The 21,489-nt window shown below is 45.0% G+C and overlaps 4 protein-coding genes across 4 annotated transcripts; 1 reads left to right on the top strand and 3 right to left on the bottom strand.

Annotated features, from left to right (window-relative positions):
- Positions 1–3,784: 3,784 nt before the first annotated feature.
- On the top strand, positions 3,785–8,415 carry PHALS_10531 (Transcriptional repressor EZH1; the record flags this gene model as incomplete). Its single annotated transcript, XM_024725971.1, has 5 exons — positions 3,785–4,819; positions 4,979–5,645; positions 5,726–5,995; positions 6,063–7,716; positions 7,809–8,415. The coding sequence occupies 5 exons, from the start codon at positions 3,785–3,787 to the stop codon at positions 8,413–8,415; spliced, it is 4,233 nt and encodes a 1,410-aa protein (XP_024576694.1).
- Positions 8,416–9,644: 1,229 nt separating this feature from the next.
- On the bottom strand, positions 9,645–9,897 carry PHALS_10530 (uncharacterized protein; the record flags this gene model as incomplete). The annotated part of the gene is made up of 2 exons (XM_024725969.1): positions 9,645–9,825; positions 9,860–9,897. 2 exons carry the CDS (start codon positions 9,895–9,897, stop codon positions 9,645–9,647), a joined length of 219 nt encoding a protein of 72 aa, XP_024576693.1.
- Positions 9,898–14,398: 4,501 nt separating this feature from the next.
- PHALS_10529 (116 kda u5 small nuclear ribonucleoprotein component-like) lies at positions 14,399–17,489 on the bottom strand (the record flags this gene model as incomplete). Its single annotated transcript, XM_024725968.1, has 3 exons — positions 14,399–16,264; positions 16,328–16,699; positions 16,767–17,489. 3 exons carry the CDS (start codon positions 17,487–17,489, stop codon positions 14,399–14,401), a joined length of 2,961 nt encoding a protein of 986 aa, XP_024576692.1.
- Positions 17,490–17,579: 90 nt separating this feature from the next.
- On the bottom strand, positions 17,580–21,078 carry PHALS_10528 (Lysosomal trafficking regulator LYST and related BEACH and WD40 repeat proteins; the record flags this gene model as incomplete). The annotated part of the gene is made up of 3 exons (XM_024725967.1): positions 17,580–19,201; positions 19,285–20,911; positions 20,992–21,078. The coding sequence occupies 3 exons, from the start codon at positions 21,076–21,078 to the stop codon at positions 17,580–17,582; spliced, it is 3,336 nt and encodes a 1,111-aa protein (XP_024576691.1).
- Between the last annotated feature and the right edge of the window lie 411 nt (positions 21,079–21,489).

Genomic DNA, 21,489 nt, shown 5'->3' with positions numbered 1-21,489 from the left:
TTTTAAACGAATGAGGGAGATGGTGTCTTGCCTCACGCTATATAGAACAGTCAGTGGTAACAAAAACCATTGTATTTGGTATACATCGAAGGTCCCTGTGGACCTCGGTGTCAAGTTTGTTGACTTTGATAGCGTCGAATGCTGCTTGGTCTTAGACTTGGATTCAAGGTATGACCTCATCTTTGCGATGGAGCACCATGATCCATAGATCGATTGGAGGACGAAGACCTTGGGCGTTCCGCGCACGTCTCCTGGTGGAGCTTTGGTGAGTTATATCAGCGCGGGCACTTGACTGGTATGGTCAATGTGCTGAATATCGGGATATCCGAGCTGTCAAACACCAAAGGTGATCTGGACAGGAGTCCCTAGCGCGGCTAGCATGCTGAACGTGGCGTGGCACGTAATCCACTGAGCGCTGCTCAAGTAGCAGTCGCTGCATGCCATGAGTGGCATGGTTGGCCAAGGGTCGAGGCATCGAGCGACACCCGTGTGATGCACGTTGATTGGCACGTAATCCACTGATCACTGCTCATGTTACGAAGCAGTTGCTGCATGCCAAGATTATCATGGTCGGACGAGGTCCGAGGCATCCTAGGCAAGGCCCTTCTGATGCGCGTGGAGTGGCTAGTTATCCATTGGACGTAGGCTGCGGAAATAACATCACTTTGTCGGTTGTAGCTGATAACATCAAGGCTCCGATGAAGCAGGGGGTGGGGACACTGGATGACGCCGAGTGTGTGTTCCCACTGGTCTCGATGAGTCGTAACACCTCTATAGAGAGGAGACGGCGAAGCCATGTGTTATCTGCAGTATGCAGGGCGCCGACTCTGGCCCAGGGTGTGTCTACCGTAGACGATAGCGCAAGCTAAACACCCTTGAAAACGGTATGACGGGAGAGGAAGACGGCGACGTTACCCTCGAGGCTATTTCCGCGGTGGATAATCTTCTTGAGTCGGACGAGATGTCCTTCGAAGCGTCTGACGGTGCCTTGATGGCAGGCAATTCAGTAGAGGTGGTCATTATAAGAGCGAAGGACGAGATTAGCTCGTCGTTGCTTCTAGATGAACCTCTCCTGAAGAACACTAAGAAGGCTCTGATCACACGAAGTGGATCGTCGATCCTGATGGATCCCTCGGATCCGTACTTTTCTTTAGTAAAGGAGTTTTTATTTCAAGACGTCGTCCCGCCGTCGATCGTACTCTCCGGAACGAGGTGTGCATCATGAGATCGACCTGGTTTCAGAAACCAGATACTGCGTAACGCGCCAATAGCCCCTGCCAAAGGAGTAGTGTGACGACATCGACGCCTTTTTCCGTGTAAAGCACAAGGCAGGATTGGTGTGTGAGAGCAAGTCTCCCAATCGGACACCCACGTTTTGTGTCCGGTAGCCGGACAGCAAGTGGCGTATTGCTTACGTTTAAATAAAGCCAAACGTTGCCACCATGCCGGCACAGACGTCGATTCGTAGCAAGGACGTTCTCCAGAACAAAATTGTTGGCTGTACAAAGTATAGTACACTCGTCTTGTTCGATGGGCCTCGTAGAGGATACTGTATTTCAAATTCTCATCACAGGGATCCACAATTCGTGGCGTATCGGTGGAATCGGTGCTATAATACAGCAAACCGTGACTCAACGAATATTGGTGTAACCGAGCGTGCAAACGCGCCGACAATGTTTTGTCCGAGTTTCCAAAGGCCTTGCTTCCGAGAGCCAGCGCTACACACATACTATCACCCGCGTGTGCGGCGCGGATCAAATCCGCTACTGACGTCGCCACCGTCGTGACATGAACAAGCACATAGTCCGGTCTGCGTGACAACGCATCAGCCAAAGCATTCCGCTATTCGGGCTTATACTTCACCTCGAAGTTATATTCTGCAAAGAATTAGAAACACCTGGCCATCCTCTGCGAGAGGTGAGGCAACTGAGTCGCAGTACGTAATGATGCATGATCTGTGAAGATCACAAACGGCTTTGAGCCTAGCAGATGCACCCTGAACTTGAAAAGTGCATACTTCATCGCAAGAAATTTTCTTGTCGTGGACTGGTAGTTCCTCTCCGCAGCGTTTGCGTGCGGAGGCCCTCCATAATGACGGTCACTGCCACCGCCTCGGGAAGAGGATCTGATGCCATCCCAGTAAAAAGAGTTTCAACTCTTGGACAAAGTCCACCAACTCCTTCTTGCCTTGTCAGGCAGTAAGGAAACGCGATACGCCTGATTAGGCGGCAAAAACACTCGCGGACTTTGATGCTCCAGCTCCTTCCAAGTGGGAATGTAGATACAAATGAAGCACCGCACGTTAGTGTTCACTCTCGCGCTCGGTCCCCGAGCTTGGAGATAGCTAGCTCTACGCGCTGTTGCTCGTTTTGGAGCACGACTGATGCCATAGCCATCTCGGCCTCTCTCACTCAGAGAAAGAGATACTCTCCATCATTACCCTTAAAGGGCTTAACGCTTACCACGAGCGGCCTGGGTCGAAAGGAATCATCCGTCGTCGACAGTGACGTTATAAACGCTGTCGACGCCTTTAACAGAGCATTTTCAGAACTGGAAAACGCTTCTAGGTGCGCCCTTTTGGCCTCGGGCCCTTGCGCAACGAGGTGCTCCACGCCGTCATAACCCAGCAGGAACATCTGCATATTAAGCCTGTCCTGCATGACCTGGGGCAAATAGTTCTCCATCCTCACAGAGGATCAGTCTTAACGACCCAGGCGTAGATTGACTACGAGTGCTACCAAATGAAGCGGGGCTGTCGTAGCTCTTTGCTAAGAGAAAGTTTAGCTAAAGTCACCGACCTTACCTCTTTCAAAGAGCCAGTACAAGTGTAGCGGATCGCAATCCGCTACTTCTTAGTAGTAAAGCCTTACCAAGGTAAACGAAATTGTTTTAGTTGCGGCAGAGCTTAAACTTTGGTTTTCCTAATTAATAGAGTAATACCTAATTAATATAGCAAAACTTAATTAATATAGTAATATGCATTTCTACGGCTTCTTGTTACGGTGTAGCCACACCACTGTTTGATTACACTAGCTGTAAGGTGCGACCGGCCTTTCTTACAGAGGTACGTGTAACGCCGTTATACGTGAGCTACTAGCCTAGACTATAGTAATTTATTATTGTGCATGTAAATTTAACTAAACAAGATTCTAACTGAAAGTCACCAGTAAAAAAGAGCATGTTAGGCACATAGTTATCTGAGAGGCTCTTGGTCTCGCTCGTGCGTGGGGTGTACGAACCCATCTTTTATGCGTTAGTGAACATGGACTCGTTAAGCTTTCAGCTGTGCGATATGCACTACAACTTCCTTGCAGAAGTCGTGAATTCCAGTTGAAATGTAGCAGTTGCGTCGTGTGTCAGCTATGCTAAGCGATACGCTTCTTATCATTGAGCTTGCATAAATAAACGCCTTTTCACACCTCTGCTAGCTTTACATCAATAGTTGATCTCATCAGTGTGTCATCTAATTCGGTGCAGGTGTTAACGCTTTAGTAAAGCTCAGAAATCGATGCAATCATAGTGTTTTGACTAACATATATAGTATAAGTATCTTTTTAGTTTGGCTGTATTTCAAACAGATAGCCTTTTAATTCGAGCATGTGTAAAGTATTGCTTCGTAGCGATGACCTTTGCAAACGTTCTCTACAGATTCATTAATGCAGAATTAGCATGTCAAAGATCCTTCCGTACATCAACGACTTTTTTCGAAATATAAATAAAAAGCCAATAATTTGATGTTCAAAAGTGCTAAACTTTATATTGCAAAAATTAAATAGATGAAGCGATGGAGGTTATAGTAGTCGACGACAGCAGCGACGCGTCTTCCGAGGGCGAGATGACGCAAAGTTCAGCGTCTTCCACCTCGTTGTCGCCTCTGGCTCCTCAGTGGGAGCGTGCACAATCAGTTGGCTATGCAGACGCGGTGGAAGCGGCGTTGGCAATGGCTGCAGCGCTAGATACAACTGAGATGACGACCAATCGTAGCTCAATTACAAAGAAGAAAAGAGCGACGTTAGCTCCACCATTGCTAGCAACAAAGTCCAAAAAGACTTTGAACCAACAGCACATAGAGAACATACCAACGAGGGAGCGAGAGAAAAGTTGCAGTCAAAAATCTACACCAAGACGTAGACGCGGTATGAGCCAGCGCACCTCAGAATCCTCGCTTTCCCGTACAAACTTAGACAAATTTAGCTCAGATTCTGACTCAGATTTGAGCTCCAGCATGAATGTTGGATCACGTCGTCACCATCGCTTCAGCGTTGCTAAAGCTAAACGGCATAGATCAAGCAATCGAACATCACTTGATAAAGTAGAATTGAAAGGCCGAGTGGTGAATGCTACTAGTTTGATTGATCGATCTCGGAGCGATGGCTCAAAAAGTTTAGACCAAAACAAACAACAACCAGCGGAGGTCGTTGATCTTTGGTCCTCTTCTTCTAGTTCCTCAGAGTATATACGTGACCGTCAACTCGTGTCGTCGCCAACGTCGTCAGATACTGACTCGTCGAAACGGACACAAGTGAATACTGCAAAGCAGCAACTGGCGGTTAATGGTCGTGCAAAACGTAAAATTACACCAGTCTCACACGATTCGAGCAAAGAGAAATGCCATCGTCTAAATTTGTTTGAGCATACCAAGAAACAGGTGACAAGCGAAAAACTAGCGAGAGTTCAGCACAAACCCGCCTCAGGCGATATTCAGCTGAGGTTTGGCAAAGTTTTTGTTGATAATAGTGGAGCTTCGAGAAATCAGAAGAATAAAACTAGATTGGTAGACAAGAAGTCTGACATGAGCATTGCACGATCTCAATCAAAGGTTTTGAGTACAACTTCGCATGATCTCGTGTCTCTGCTGTCATCGTCATCGTCATCGGCTTCATCATCACCAATGTCTTCGCCAGCCAAATCATCGACAAAAACACCGGCGCCAAATTCTGTAACGAGATCAAATAAAGTGTCACGCTCAACGGGACAGGCGCGTAAAAAAGCCACGGACGTCTCGGTCCAGTCTTGTCACCCTCAATCGGTTTCTGTCGACATCCACTCGTCCGTCACGCCGTCAGCAGTGCCTGCAATGTCCTCAAATGTATCATCACCATCACCAAGAAAAAAACGGCGAGTGGCTCCACGTTTTAATCCAGATCGCGTGGCACTGACAGATCTGCAGGCCCAGGAGCACGAATTAGCAAGAATCTGCTCCCAGCTCAAGCAAACTCAAAATAAGTCCCGGGCTCAAAGCTTTGCCGCACAAGAAGCTCAGACGTCCCAAGACGTGATTAGCATGAATGGTCTCTCGGGTGCTAATAGCGCAGTATCTGCGAAAGAATCAACAGAAAGCGAAAATCAGGAACGGCAGCAGACAAGGAAAAAAGTAGGTAATTTAGTCACGACCACTTCGCAGCAGTCAAGGGAAAAAGAGGAGAACTTAATTACGGCCGCTTCGCAGCAGACAAGAAAAAAAGTAGAGAACGAAGTCACGGCCACTTCGATTTCAGTGTCAGATGCTTGCAAAGCGATTATGCATCCTACATCATATCGCGGTGTTTACTTTGCTAAAGCCCCTCCGAATATCCTTGTACTATGCGACCCGGCATTCAGTGCGCCATTCGAGTCAGATTGCAACCGTCCGCTTACATTTTATGGTAAGACAGTGCTACTGATAGTTTTTAATCAAGCTGCATTGCTCACTGTTGACTTTTGCTTGCTGCCATTCACTATATAGATGAAACAAATTCATTATCTGCTCAGTGCTCAATCTTGACAAGCTTTGGCAAATCGGTTCAATGTATCTCATCGGTGTTTCCAGGTGATGCGGCGAAGCCACAGGGTGAGACCACCCGCTCCGTAAATGCCTTGGTGACAGCGCGACTTCCTCTTATTCGTCATTGTTATCGAAGCAAGTTGAAAGCTACTTTGACTGAGGCTCGTGCAAAGGTCATTGCGTATCAAGCAGCATTGAGAAAGTACAATAAAGCTCAACGTGGTCGTAATGGTATGGAGCTTCTCAAGCACTTTTGTAAGCGTTGCTTGCTTATCATTGCTGTGTGCGAAATTTGTAGTGAGTCTGTCTCCGTACCTTCTCCCTCTCTCCTTGGCGGAAAAGGCCGCCATGAGAAAACTCAAAGCCGTGCAATTCGCATCTTGCCAAAGCTTTGGAGAAATTTCGGTCTTTACTGGACAAGGTAATGACGTTGTGCGTGAGAATGCCGAATCACCAGTTGTCCAGATCAACCGTCTGAATGAAATTCAACCACTTCGAAAGTACACGACGAGCATCGGTTTGTGCGTCAATTATCGTGTAGACGATAACCCGATCCAGCGCTACGTCGTAAGTTCGAGTGAAGATACTGTCGGAAATGAAAATGGTAGGTTGATGAAGAAATATAGGCCACGGTATGATAATATCGCCGATGAAGAGGTGGCTGAATATGTTTTGCGGCTTGTGGTTAATTGCCTTGGTGCGTCCGATCAAATATTCTATGCACTTAAGAGTGAACTGGGTTTTGCTCAGGCCTACACAGCGTACAGTGAGCTCAAGAAGCTGCACGACTCAAGACAACACGCAAAACTTAAACTTGATCGTGTGGAGAAACTTCTTTGCAACGAGAAGCATGCGCAAAATACAAATGTTAGAGCAATGACTAAATTGATGGAGAAGTTGTCGTTCTCGCGCTCTATGTGCTCGTTGAATTGGCGCTTACACTCACCAATCTGCAACTTTGAGTCAAACATTGCTGACAATCTTGTGGATGGTGCCACGTTTAATGTTGCCGGACTGGGTTTGCGCATCGCAGACTCATATAAGGGACTAGTGGATGTATTCCATGACTCGTTTTGTCGAGTGTGCTATATGTACGCATGCCACGAACATGGTAATGATCACCCACTGCCTGCCAGGCGTGTAGATCCAATCTATCCCCGAGTAAACTCGACAACTCAATTCGTTGCACCTTCCGATTGCAAAGATGGAGTTGTGCCGGGTAAAAATGTGATTTGGCTTGACGGTGAAGAGGATGAGGAAATGCCTGAATGCGAAAGTGTTGTTTACGACCTTTCTGAAGAGGTTGATGCATCAAATAAGAGGAATGGGGAAGTGATTAACTTGGATAGTGACGATGACATGAATAGTAGATGTCGGTCTAAGCAATCACAACGACATAAGCGTACACTGATGGTGGACCCGTCCGAATATGTTGATGCAACGCATGTCCCACTCGTGGCAGCGAAGATGCACTTGTTTTTGTCCGCGACGAAAAAATGTAGCTCGATGTGCTGCAAGAAAGAAAAACCATCAGGAAAAAGTGTCCAGGAATATGTAATGTCGGCAGCAGAGCTGAGTTTGATTCGGAAGCTTCGAGAGACGATGGGTGATAACTCTTGCTTGCTGTCAGCCATTCTTGATTCAGCATCTTGTAACGATATACACGAGTTAATCGAGAACGAGCAGACTAGTGATAAAGCTCTAAGTGTGACTGACAGAGTCAGTAGATCAGGCCGTGGGCGCAGCTGGACGCAGAGACAAAGAATTGGAGAAAGTAATCACGAGCTGCTCCAACGGACACGAAATCAACGCTTGCAAGATAGAGGGACGGAAAGTCATGAGTACCAGCCGTGCGCACACACCGGCATGTGCAACACGTCTGGCTGCTCGTGCATGAAGCGTGACCACATGTGTGAGAAAGCCTGTGCATGCTCACGCGATTGCCCGAATAGGTGCGTGACATATTACGGCGCTATATAATCGCCTGACGTATGGACTGCTAACTTAAATGGTGGTGGCTCATTTATGATGTTTGGTTTGGCAGATTTGAAGGCTGTTCGTGTTCACCTGGTGAATGTCGTACGAGTAAATGTCCGTGTTTTGCAGCTCAGCGCGAGTGTGATCCTGACGTCTGTATCGAATGTGGTGCGAGTGACGTGGCAGTGTCAAAATTACTTGATCAAGTCAGGTATGAGAATTCTCTGTGTGGTAATGTTAATGTGATGCATGGTCAGCACAAACGGCTAAGTTTGGGAATTTCTACAATTCATGGCTACGGTATATTTGCTCGTGAAGCCATCGCATCAGCCGAGTTTGTGTACGAATACACTGGTGCTATGCTGTCGCAAGATGAAGCAGAGCGTCGTGGGATGATTTATGACAAGATGGAAATGAGTTATTTGTTTGATTTAAATGAGGATGCTGTACTAGATGCACTTCGTTGTGGAAACAAAAGCAAGTTTATTAACCATTCTAGTGATAAACCTAATTGTACAGCGAAGGTGGTAAGTGTCTGTGGTGTACATCACATCACTATATGGGCGTTGCGAGACATTAAAGTGGGCGAAGAGCTGCTTTTCGATTACGGCTATAAGCGAAGTGTAGGTCCAGACTGGAGTCAGCGTCGAGCTGAGTCAAATGATTCCAATTAAGGTGTATAAGCACCTCTAAACCGGACTAATGTACGAATGGTACGTACTTTAATTGATTCTACGTAAGCTCTATCCGTCGATTGACGTAAATACGATGCTTGTCTCGTATTATAACGCTTGACACATCGTAATTTAGATGGAGGCAACATCTTTATCACTTTGTTTGATTTAACTTGTTGGACGGAGTACACAAGAGAAAATATTATGACCGGACGTTCCAGCAACAACATCTACGATGATCTACTAAAATGTTACTTTAAACGAGTAAGCTTCATCGCGCAACCATTCCAGATAGATTTTTTTTACCTCTAGTGGTCTAAGAAGGTACACCAGGAAAACCGTTGAAGGGGGTTCTTTGCAATGGGGCGCCAAATATGAAGAAGCTTATATAGTATACAAACTCCAAATGAATGGCACTTCATAGTTCCTGGACGCTGACTGCAAATTGAGTTGAAGTTAGAAGGATTACACCCTAGTTGAGTGCCGCCCGTGTTGCATCTTAATTTCCAACCACGTCACTCGCTATTCCGGTTTGCTTCATTGCTGTAACTTTTGGCTATGCCTTTCATGATGGAATGCTTTTGTGTGTTTACTGTATTTGAAACTCAAGTCTGGATGATGGTGTGCTTCAACCAGCTTGCATACACACTACACTGTCTTAGTAAATATCACTCCCAGTTCAGATGTACAAGTCGTCGCCTAAACCACTACGAATTTGCCTAGCACTTTGCATAGAGGAAGCTTTGACTCAAAGAGTCCGCATTAACAATCGCACAAAGGTTGAATGTGACCACTCCTACCAAGAACGGAATTGAGGGTCTCTGCTGTAATAAGGTGTCTAGTCAGCACTGCTGCTTCAAGAATACTCGTGTTTAAATTTTAACGCAACTCATGCCACCGATAAATATACGTTCTACATTTTACCATAATACTTTCCAACGTGTGGCTGGCAGCTCATGTGTACCTGCCCGGTATGGTCATTTATGGTATTCCATCACCACCAATATCGATATTGGAGCTTATGAGAATGCACAGTAACACATGAGCGAAACGTGAATTAAGTGTAACTGCATTATATATTTGCACCAAAAGAACATTCATTATACTGAGAGCCGTTCTGCCTGTTCGTCTTTCCATTTTGTCCGGAGATATCACTGACCTATAAACTAGTTTGGAACGGAGTTATTGTCGGTTTAATGTATACACTTTATCTGAAAGGTTAAGTTTTTCTAACTACGCTGCAATAAAGGCATATCACTCACCAAAACGTGTTGGCTCATTGCGAATATGGATCTACGTTTGGCTGATAGTAATAGGTACGATCTAGTACAAGCCGCCACAATATTGCGAATAACACGTGCACGGCGCTGCGAATTGCAGCGACCGTAGACATTGATCCATGGAATGTAACTGCTTACTATCAGTATCGGTACAGCTTTTGCACTTTGGGGAAGTTTCACGCTCATTTTTATGACTGTCCATTCAACCTTTTGTGTGCACAATTTGGGGTATTTAGAATTCGCTCAAACGACTTCAGTTGCCGCCAAATGCAGCAGAGAATAGCACCTGGTTAAACAATAAAGACCCGCACTTCATATTTGTGTAAATTTTGTACTGCGACATAAGTTACGAGGATTCTACCTTATACGCCACGCTGTAACACATCTCGCGGTTCATTTACGACAAAAAGTTGAGAGCTATTTCGTCCTTATTTGGTTTCACTGCCACACATCAGGTCGCGCTCCCAGACACAAGTCCTTAATAATAATGGTGAACATACCAGCTAATATATCTAGTCAGCAAACGTCAACATACCCTTACGTTATCCAATCCCGAATAATAGGCATTTACAGGAGTGAGCGGTGCATACAAAGCAGTGCTTTTGCAAGCATGAGGAAGCACAGCATTTTTTGAATAAAGTAAACATGAACGATTCGCGCACAAATGCGAATTATCATGAAACAATGACAAGCTTAAACGAAAAGTGGAGCTAAGGAAACATTTTGTAAAACGGGTGAGACGTAATATGCTGTTGCCGCTCAACGTGGGCTGCGCTTGGCTCTTATGAAAGGAAGGACTTATTGCAAATATACACTTTTATGAGTAACGCAAATACAGTTTTTTATAGACCCGGAGGCATGATCATGCTACATCCACGCTACATCGCTGGCCAAATCGTGGCGAGTGTGGGAACACAGTAGCTGCCAACTAAAGTGACTTAAGACATCAAACCATGCAGGCATATTCTTCACTGTTAGGACCAAAACTGCGATTGCATTTTGGGGAGTTGTAGAGTTTTTGAGCTCTGTAACGGGGTTACACGTACCCTGGTAGAAGGGGTGTGTCACACAAGATGGTGTGACCATACAAGGATGTGAATTACACAAGACGGTGTGACCATGCAAGGGTGTGAATTACACAAGTCTATTTAGTCACTAAATGGTGTGGCTTAACCTTAACAAGAAGTCAGTACGTGGCTAGACTGCCGGCAGTTATGCAGTATAATGAGGTTTTACTTTTTAATTGAGAATATCTATACATTGAAATATAAGCGGCTTTGCTGCAAAAAAACCAAGAAACACAGCTCACACTTTGTATGGAAGAGTATATTTGGCTTGGGCCAGGGTTGTAGTTACTCTTCGAGTAGCGGACTGCGATTCGCCACACTCGTACTGGTTCTAAGTATGGAACGAAGTTCGGTGATCTCACCTTAGTATCCTTAAGCGAAAGAGCTACGACAGCCCCGCTGCACTTGGCAGCACTTGTAGTTATTCTATACCTGACTCGCTACATCTGATCCTCTGTGAGAATGGAGAACCTCTCTAATTTATCCCAGGGCATGCAGGATGGGCTTAAAAAGCTGATGTCTCTGCTTGGCTCTGAGGGCGTACAATACCTCGATTGCAAGGACCTGAACTGATGGGCGCGCGCCAAGAGGCATTTTCGAGCTATGAAAATACTCTGTTAGAGCACCTAGAGAAGATGTCAGCATCGACTGCGTCCATGACACCACCGTCGATGATTATCATGGTGAGCGTTACGACCTTTGAGAGTAAAGATGAAAAGAAACTCCTGCTCTGGGTGAGAGAGGCCGGAATGGCTATGGCGTCCGCCATGCTTTAGAACGAGCAACAGCGCGTGGCGCCATCTTCTTCCAAGCTCTAGGTTCGAGCGTGAGAATGGGCACTGACGTGCGTTACTTCAGTCGAAGCGGCGTTTTCCTACTAATAGCATAGCTGAGCCAATGGATCACAGCTATGCTGAGAAGGAGGAGGGAGAGCTCCAAGCTGGTAAGCCAGCTCTATGCTGAGGTGCTGGACGCGCGGTTGAGTGACACCGTCACTGTTCGTTTAGCAACGTAGCTTGTGTCGCTGTACCGAGGGTCCCTATGGACCTGCTGAGCGAGTATTTCTACTCTCTTGGATTCGAGGTTCCAAACTCGAAAACTCTTGACTTATCCGAGAGACAGAGGAAAATGCATCGAGAGCTTCCTTGCCTAACATGGATCGTTAGGCCTTATCAACATGTGCAAAACCTTGGGCTCCGAAAACACGCAAATTTGCAAGATCGGGTTTCCGTCTCAAACAAATTACGTACGGAGATTTACTTGGATGGGCTGCGCACGGGATTCGGTTCATAATAAACCTTGCCGTGTTCGTCGCTTCCGCCCAAAATTGCTTGTCCACGTGCAAGTGATTTAACATCGATCGTGCACGTTCCGTGATCGTTCGGTTCATCCGTTTCGCTAGCCCATTTTGTTGTGGCGAATACGGAATCTTGGATCGTTGGATGATTCCCGACTTGCGACAGATTCCATTGAATCGTTTGTTGATACATTCGCTACCATTGTCTGTGCGAATACACTCGATAATGGCATTGAGCTGATTTTCTATCATTAATATATAATCAATGAACTGATCAACTACTTCAGACTTGTGCATAATGAAGAGCGCCACCACGAATCTTGGAAAATTGTCGATAAATGTCACGACGTATCTTGCTCCCCATTGAGATGTGGTCTCCATTGGACCCATATCGTCGCTGTGGGCGATTGAAGGAGGGATTTCGTCTTGACTTGGCCATATCCCGATTTTGGAGATGGCTTAACTGTGGACTTATTAGTCACACATCCTTCACAGATTTCGTCGTGTTCGACATCATCTTCATAGGGATTCTTGACTTTGAAACTGTTTACTTGATCTTCGATGTTTTTCAGCTTCTTTGTCGGTAAGTGTCCCAATTGGGCATGCCAGACGCTTGCACCAACTGGTTTTTTTTATACACCAGCCTCTTCACTCATGTTCGCTGTTTCTGATGGAATACAATCCAACACGACCAACTTCCCAGTTTGGGGAATCTTCGTCACGATGTCTTGACCATTCTTGATCGTGCAACTCTTGTTGCCAAAAAAGACTTTAAGTTCTTTCGGTGATAGGGCCGAAATCGAAAGCAATTTTCGGTCCAAATCTGGAACGTATTAAACGTTTTCGATCCGGATTGGTGCCTTGTTCTTCAATGTCGCTCGAATTGTCCCGACTCCGGCTGCCATGATCTTGCCACCATTTGCAACTGAAATGGCGATTGGCGAGCTGAGTGGACGAATTTCCTTGAGCTCGTCTTGAAATGGGCGCATGTGGCTACTTGTATCACTGTCCAATATCCAACCTTTGAATAGTGCTCCGAAACGGAGATCGCTTGCTCTTTATTGGACTGTCTTTTATTTGCCGGATTGGACCAGAAATCTTGTGCACTATGGTTGGTCTTCTTGCAGAATTGACATGATCGTTTTGGCTTTGCCCATCGACCTTTAGGTCGGGCACCCTTGTTCTTGAACTCACGCTCGCGCGTGGCATTTAGAGCAATTTCGTTGCTCTCCTTCCGAGTATTGCTGTCGTATTTGCGACGAATCATCTCCTTCGCTTGAAACAATTACATATTTCCCATGTTCTCAATAATTTTGGTCATTTGGTCGTAATCGACTGGCAAACTTCCGAGGAGGATTACGAGTTGCTCGTCCTACGACATTTTTTCGCCGATTGCATTCATCGACATGCAGAGTTTGCAACAAAGGTACCGTGCATCTTACTAAGAAAAACGCTTCCACGCTACGAATATGCGTTGACAACGCACAAAAGATGGATTCGTACGCAACATTCATGAGTAAAACAGAAATCATTTCAAGAAACATGTTTTTTTTGCTTTTACATCACTAAAAGTGAAATTGCAAAATAATGAAGTCTCTTAAAATAATACGAATATCTCCGCTTTACCATGTTAAATATGTGTTCCACGTACCTCTCCAATTTGAAGCGTTATCATCCTTATCAGCCTCAGTACTTTGCCATGATACTCGTTTGAATTCTAGCAGGATGCTAAAAAAACATCTGAATGTACAAAGGAAAGCATTGTTGCTGGGAGATGGTGAGTGTTTACAAAAGAGACTTGGCCGAAACAGGTATTGAAGGTGGTTTGAAGATATGAGGATGTTGACGTGTGTCGTGAGGAAAGGAATGAGGGAGAAAAACGCAAAGACCCTAAACTGACCCAACCAATTCCATCAGGGAGTCGTCATGTCGCTGCGATCGGTGCTGGGCCAATTATTTTGGTATGCCCGAGAGGACTTAAAATAAATTCTTGAGCGTGGTAATTGTCATGTGGAAAGTCTTTTAGAAGAAGAGAGCGTTGATGCAGGCGATGCTAGTGGATTGTAGAACACTTGAGGGTGGTCTTGTGTGGTCTTGTGTAGTACCGAGCAAAATGGAAAGATGCAAAGACTTGTACTCTTGGTTGTCAGTAAAGAACGTGTCTGTAGCACCGGATTGGAAAATGATAATTGTTGAGTACTACGATGCACTCAGTGGGCGAACTTTTTAGATTGTTCAAATTGTTCTTTGATGCATGATTAATAAACAGGCCGACTGTCGTGTGTAAAGACTGCAGGGAACATAATAGCATACTACAGTGTGTCGCTACCTTGTCCAATTTAAATGAGATGTTGCAGCTCCACTTCGTGTCTTGCCAGCTCACGCAGCATAGGCTCGTCAAAATACCTGCTAACGTTCACGTCTTCACTTAATCCTTTGCGACGTCGAGTCTTGACCATAAATTCGCGAGCTAAATCATTTACTGGAGCTGGTTCGAGAGGACGTAGCACGACATTCGTGTCCAATGGATCACCAGGCACGACCGCCCAATGGTCGAATACTTGCGACAGAAAAGCTTGACCTTGCGTGAAAACGCGTAGGTCTGTCTCGAGTCCAAATGACTCGATTACCGGCACAAATCCACGAACTGTGTACAACGGAGAGCCAGCCTTTGGAGCATCGTGCGTAATATGACCACGTCGACGACTTAAGACCTGATATAATGAGGACACTGTGTCAGCGGGACACTGAATTTCAAGTGCATACATGGGCTCTAACATTCGCGGAGTCGCTGTGAGAAAAGCCGAGTAGGCTACACGACGTGCTGTAGGAATCACCTGTCCACCACCACGGTGAATTGGCTCGGACGCAATAGTAGCGTCTAGAATCTTAAATTTTGTATTGCGAATCGGTTCATCGCACAACGGACCTTCACGACAGCTCCATTGGAATCCCTGGACAATGCTGTTCTTAATCATATTTAACGAAGATTTGTCCACTTCTGTAGCCAGTGTATCGTCAAGCAAAACGTTTGGTCCATTGCTTTCGGGACCAAATGCCCAAACAGAACGAGCAGCGAGAACGTCCCATTTGTACCGAGTTTGAAAAAAATTTGCGACTTGTTTCGTATCCATGTCCAAATTAATCGCACCAGCCTCAATGTCCTGTGCTAAACCTGCGTCAAGAGGTTCTGCAATCATTGAGATCTTATTCTTCTGATTAGGTGTCTCTGCAAAACACTGCACAGCAGATGTTTCGATTACCGTTTCACAAAAGGCTACGACGGGATCAGCCACTTTGATCTCAATCTCAGCATACATTCGTCGCAAATCGTGCAGAATACAGTCAGCTGCGAGTTCACCTGTACACAAGATCACATGTTCGCCGCTCTCTTCTACCTTTGTTCGTACAAGTGGGTAGCTCTTACTGACTTTTCGCAAACCTTCCAGCATTTTGGGCAATTCTGCCGGATTTAAAGGCTCAACTGCGAGCTTCATCACAGCAGTCATATTAAAAGCGATGTGAATAGGTCGAAAGATGCCTACTTCTTCATCTTGCAATATTTGTTCGTCTGCATCTGTAATAGTGGCACTTTTCGTGATTGATGCATCGACTCCTTCCAGCAACACCCAGTTGCCAGCCGGAATACGATTCACCTGAATTTTGTAGCGACCCTGTGCAATACAGACGCTTTCAATTGTCCGGGTACACATGTCTTCATCATCATCGGTACTGTACGCTTCGCCTAAGACCTTGACATCTTTGGTTTCGCATACCTCACCAGAATAGATACGGCCGAATGCGCTAAATGTAGTACCGTCCGGCGATGAGTACAACTTGACAATGTTCACCATCAGCGGTGCTTTGGGGTCACACGACTGAATGCCACGGACGACGGCCATTTCCGACGACTGGTTTCCAGTATAAAGATTTTCCAGTTTGGATTTGGCAGTCAAAAGCGGTGACGGAACGTATTTGACAACCATATCCATAAAACCCGCAGTAACAGTGCCGAAAAATTTGCCTAGTACGAGCTTAAGCAACGGACGCGGATTCAAGTTGAGCTCTTCTTTTCGCAAGCGCAAGCCCATAGCACGCAGTGTAGCCGATAGTTCTTTTGGGTCACCATCCAGCACCTTGGAATACATTTTGTACAGCGGTTCGAGCACAAACTGAACGAAAGATCGCAATGCACCAGGATAGGGCTACAACATCAAGCCATAATACGATGAGATTGAGACATACGCATCAAAAAAACAGAAACCCACCGATTTCTTGGTAAAAGTTCGCGTCTGCGGATTAAAGTACTTGTCACCCCAAAATCTTGCCGCCAACTCTGACGCAGGAACACTTGGGTACGTTTCAGCGTAAATTTGTGCAAAGGATTCAAGCGTAAAGCTCCATCCATGTTGTCCTGAAGCAAAGCAGACATTACCTAGCTCTGGTGACACGCGCTGCTTCTCTTGATCGGCCGGTGTGTTAGCTATAATGACTGCATTAATCTCTTCGATTGTATGCAGCAATTTGAAGTATGCATCTGCAGGTGGTAACTTGAGTTCAATGATAAGTCGGTCCACCTTATTTAGTACGAGCACAATGGCTACATTGGCTCTAAGTGCTGCTTTAACCAGTCGTTCCGTCTGCCCAAATAGATAAAGAATTAAGTCACTTCATCAGATCATCTGATTTCTCAGCAAGTCACCTTACATTCATCATGACGCCTTCAATCGCATCAACGACAAGCACCGCGCCGTCTGCTACTTGCAACGCCGCCGTCGATTCGTCCGAGAAATTCACGTGACCAGGACAGTCCAGAACATTCAGTAAGAAATGTTTACCCTTGGATGTTGGCAGCACAAGAGACACAGGTGTGCTCTTGATCGACACTTTACGTTCCTGCTCGTCCTTCCTCGTGTCCGTATATCGTTTCTCGAGTGCAGGATTCCACTTATCTACATGTGTCTGCTGCACCAAAAGATCAGTAAATAATGTCTTGCCATGGTGAAGATCTCCTAGTATAGCCACGTGTCGAATAAGTTGAGGATGATTCATCAAACTAGTCAGAAATTCAGTCGAATATGTTGTGCGTGGGGTTTTCTGCTCCAATACGGAAAAGTTTTTCGTTTTTACAGGCTCAATAATTGGTTTTTCAATTTCTTGTGCATCTTCCTCCATTACAAGCATCTCAGCGTCACCATAGACTTCGCTAGCATCGGGATAATACTGTTTGTCCTCATGAAGCACGATCGCGTTGTCTTCTTCATTGTGAAGCGCAAGAGCATTCACTTGATGTTCTGCTTCATTAACTGCTTCTTCACTCTCGTTATCACTTGCTGGATTACTGTCTGAGGTAGATGATGACTCATCCTCGCTACTATGTAGCTCCGGACCAATGTAGTTACCAAATTCATCGTATAGCGATTCTTCCATATCCAATGGATTAAAAAGTTAAATGATATTTGAGCTTAATATAAAAATTATAATACAATGTGTGATATACATATTTTACAAGAAGAAAAGTTAATATTCTAGATAGTACTCGGCTTCCGCGAATTGAGATGTATAGTTGGAAATGTACAAGTTCGTGTAACTTGATGTTTTCTTCGTCTGGAAAGACGGAAGAATGGAGCTACTTGTTTGAATGGAGCCATAATCAAACATCACTTTACGATTTGAAAGATTGCAAGCTTTTGTTTGAGATAAAGGTGCCTTTTTCAACAGGTTCCAGACATTAATCGACCCGTCAACAGCGCCAGACACAAGCACTGAACCTGAAGTACTGACAGTCAAAGAGGTGATACAAGCATCATGAGCTTGTGGAATCTCGCAAACGACTTCAGTGCCTGCATGTTCATGCATCTTCCAAAACAGAATCTTGCCAGACGTAGTGCCTCCCACTGCATAAGTGCCATCACTGTCGAAACTTCGCACTTGACCTGTTGTTTGAATGTCCATGCTCCAGAGCAATTCACCACGAAGATTATACTGCAATAATTGGTTCTGCACAGTCACACAGACGTACGATTTGTTGTCTTGAGCGAAGGTAATAGACGAGATGCCACCTCCAAATGAAGAGCTTGCTTGAACTTGATGGTGAAGTATTACTGCGTAAAGATCAAATAGAAAAACAGATCCATTTCGAGTGCCTGCTGCACCAAAACGACCGTCACGACTGACATCCAAACACAGTACGGACTCTTCACAATCGAAAAAGGTTCGAATCGGCGTTGTGACGATAAATTGTGATGTGTAGCGCCAGAGTTTGATACTTGAGTCCCAGGAGCTAGTGAAAAAACGGTCTTGTAGAACACAAATGGCTGAAATGCCATCCGAGTGCGCCAACACCTTGTCCAGTACTACTCCACTCGATACCGAATGCATGTATACGCTATTGTCCCAGGATCCGACAAATAAGATACTCTCATCTGGAGAAAGATCACAACAGGACAAAGCATATTCGCCTGACACATTTCGAATAACGGCCGTATTCTGAGTCGAGACAAGCTTTAGTGATTTATCCTTGCTCGTTGTAAAAAAACTCGAGTTGTCTTTGGTGAGAATGATACTGGTTACTTCTCCTCTGTGCAATCGACACGACGATGTTTGCTTCCAACTCCATGTTGTAGCTAAAGAATACTTAGATCGAAGTCGAAATTTCCATCGCCAATTCTTTAACGGCTTGCCTGATGTAAGGTGGTTTCCCCACAATTGAGTAGATAGTCTATTGAAAACGGTTGGAAGACGGCTACACACACTTTGAAAACAATTGAGGCTATACCAACAACAATTTCTTTTATCATGACACGAAATTACATTCTCCATTTCATCTTCTGAGTCTGTGTATTCTTCAAATACACTTGCTGTCATCACCTTTTGATGAGCAGGACGAAAATTCACAATATTGTCGACAGAATTCAATATTCGGTGAACTTGAGGTACTAATATCCTGGGAGATAGCAACAAGTCAAGGGTAGCAACTTCCACTCTTCCTTTACCTTCATTTCGTGATGGATGAGGTGAAGAAAAGAGTTGCTTTGGCGTTTGGCCAAACTCCTGGATCTGTGACTCGAGTGAGCGTTTCTGCACAGGATCGTCGATCGCCTCTAGATCGACTGAACCCTCATACGATAAATAGTAAAATACTACAAAAGCAGCAACATCAGTCAGGCGATTTCGTTGCAGGCCAATTATAATGGCATATAACAAAAAGGCAAACTGCACGTACAATTATTGGCCTTGAGAGCTTCATCACCTTGTTGCTTATAGCCAAAGATTAAGTCAATCCAACAGTGCAAATGATCCGACACGTAGTCACTTTCAAGTGCAGCGCGGTTTAATCTGACAAACTCTCTCGGACTTCCATGTGCCCATGGCGGAAGTTCCACGTCATCCACGCGATCAAAACTCTGCGTCAATCCCAGATCAAGATGCTTAATATTTTGCAGCCATTCGTCTGCTTGAAGTGAAGTGTCAAAAAATTCAGGAATCAGTTCCTTCACATCGGTATGATTGGACAAACAACCATCCCAAGTACTTTTAATACTACGAAATAGACGATCTGGTGCATCAAACTTCCCACCTTGCAAGCATAGCATGTACTCTGGCACTTTACGGACCAAGAAGTAGAGCACGTAGCCAGGAGTAGAATAATGAGTTCCATATAAAAAAGGTGGCGGCATTCCTTCAGCTTTTTCACCATAAGGCATCATATCGTATCTTGCTTTTAAATACTTCAGTCGCTCTTCATTAAGCGCTCCAATGGGTTTGGAAAGGTCTCGATAAGCATCCGAATCGTTGAGATCTAGATTAGAGCTTGTATAGTCCCGTAGTATCCAGGGAAAAACCGGATATTGCGTCAAATCGTTACACGTTCGGCCAGACGCATTGTTTAAAAATTGCAGATATTCAAAATTTGAGAGCTCTCGATTTTGCCATTTTTGCATCATACTCTGCAGATCTTTTCGACGGCAACGTTGGAGCTCTGGTTGGCTTATTATGAGAGCGTAAAAGTTATCCCGTTCTTTTGCTGATTGAAAGGAAAAAAAAATGCTGTCTTTATTTCGCAAATAAATTTCCAGACCAATCTGCTGTAGCAGATAGCGACGTTTATAAACTTGATCAATACTTGTGTAATCCCACTTCGATACCGGATCGAAGATATTATTTAGCTGTGCTGGTTGAAAGTACAACCGCAGGTTTGTCAACATCAAACAGCCAGGAAATTTAAGAAGCGGCTCAATTCGATCCACTACACAACCGTTTGTCATCAGCAATTTCTCTCGATAATCGATAATTAGGCTTGAATCAAATTTGTCTGTCATTCTCGGAGCTAAGATCGGCGCAAGTAAAGTCGCTTCCTCTGAATGGATAAGCATTTGTCGTGGTAAATTCGAAACTTCAAACAAGACGTGGATACTTGCTAGAAACGCCTCGTACGCTACATGCTGCAATGTAAAGATGTACTTGGCCGGTCGATCTCCATTTAGACTGCTACTGCTACTATTGCTTAGAGAATCGCTGGAGCTAGTACTGTCCAATCCTTCCGTCGTATCTCTATATCTATATGGATGATCGGTACCTCGCTCTCGCATTTCAATCACCTGTTTGGTCTGAAATGTTACGTATACAAGTGACCTATCGTTTGACTCATCAATCCTTTCAAAGATTAATGGAGCTTGTAAGAAACACTCAGCCACGGGTTCAGCTGACATGCACCGATACGGAAAGCGCAGTATTGGCAATTGAAGATCGAGCGGCACGAAGAACAATCCACGAGTGCAAACCTTGATTCGTCCAAACACTTTGCGGTGTGTGAAAGTATGTGGCTCTAGGTATCGACATGCACTGTGGTCCTGTTGGTAGTACAAGTATATCGTTACTTTTCATACATTTGTACCATTGCGACTGCTTCTCAAAGCAAAAAGTTACGTACATCGAGGAATACCTCACCATCCTCTAGCAGTAGCAGGCTAAATCGCGTCGTGTAAATATTCTTGTTACAGCGATGGCGTTTGTGCATGACATGGAGATTTTTTGCTCTGGACGGTGAACTTGGAGTGGACACACAATTTTAAAAGGATCATATTTGTAATTTACCCAATTTCCAAAACAGAAAGCCAATAAAGATATAAACACTGCAGCCGGCTGCCGTAGCTTTGCAATTTGAGGGAGCGTAAGTTAGGTCACCGACCTCTCGTTCTATACTCAGAACAAGAACGAGTTTAGCGGATCGCAATCCGCTTACTTCAAGAGTAGTTATAGCCTTAACCCAAGGCTAATTAACTCTTCGGTTTAAATTCAAAGCTGACTTTATTTATTTTTATCCGCTCACGGGCAGAGCACAACTTCGACTTCCGCACGCGGTGCCATGTCGTATCGTGTGTCCGCGGCATTGAGGGATGTGGGCTCATCGAGCCCAAGCGTCGCGCTC

The sequence above is a fragment of the Plasmopara halstedii genome (assembly GCF_900000015.1).
Source record: "Plasmopara halstedii genome assembly, contig: Scaffold_474, whole genome shotgun sequence".
Classification (NCBI taxonomy): Eukaryota; Oomycota; class Peronosporomycetes; order Peronosporales; family Peronosporaceae; genus Plasmopara; species Plasmopara halstedii.
Note: the sequence above shows the minus strand (reverse complement) of the source record. Positions and strands in the feature narration are given on the sequence as shown.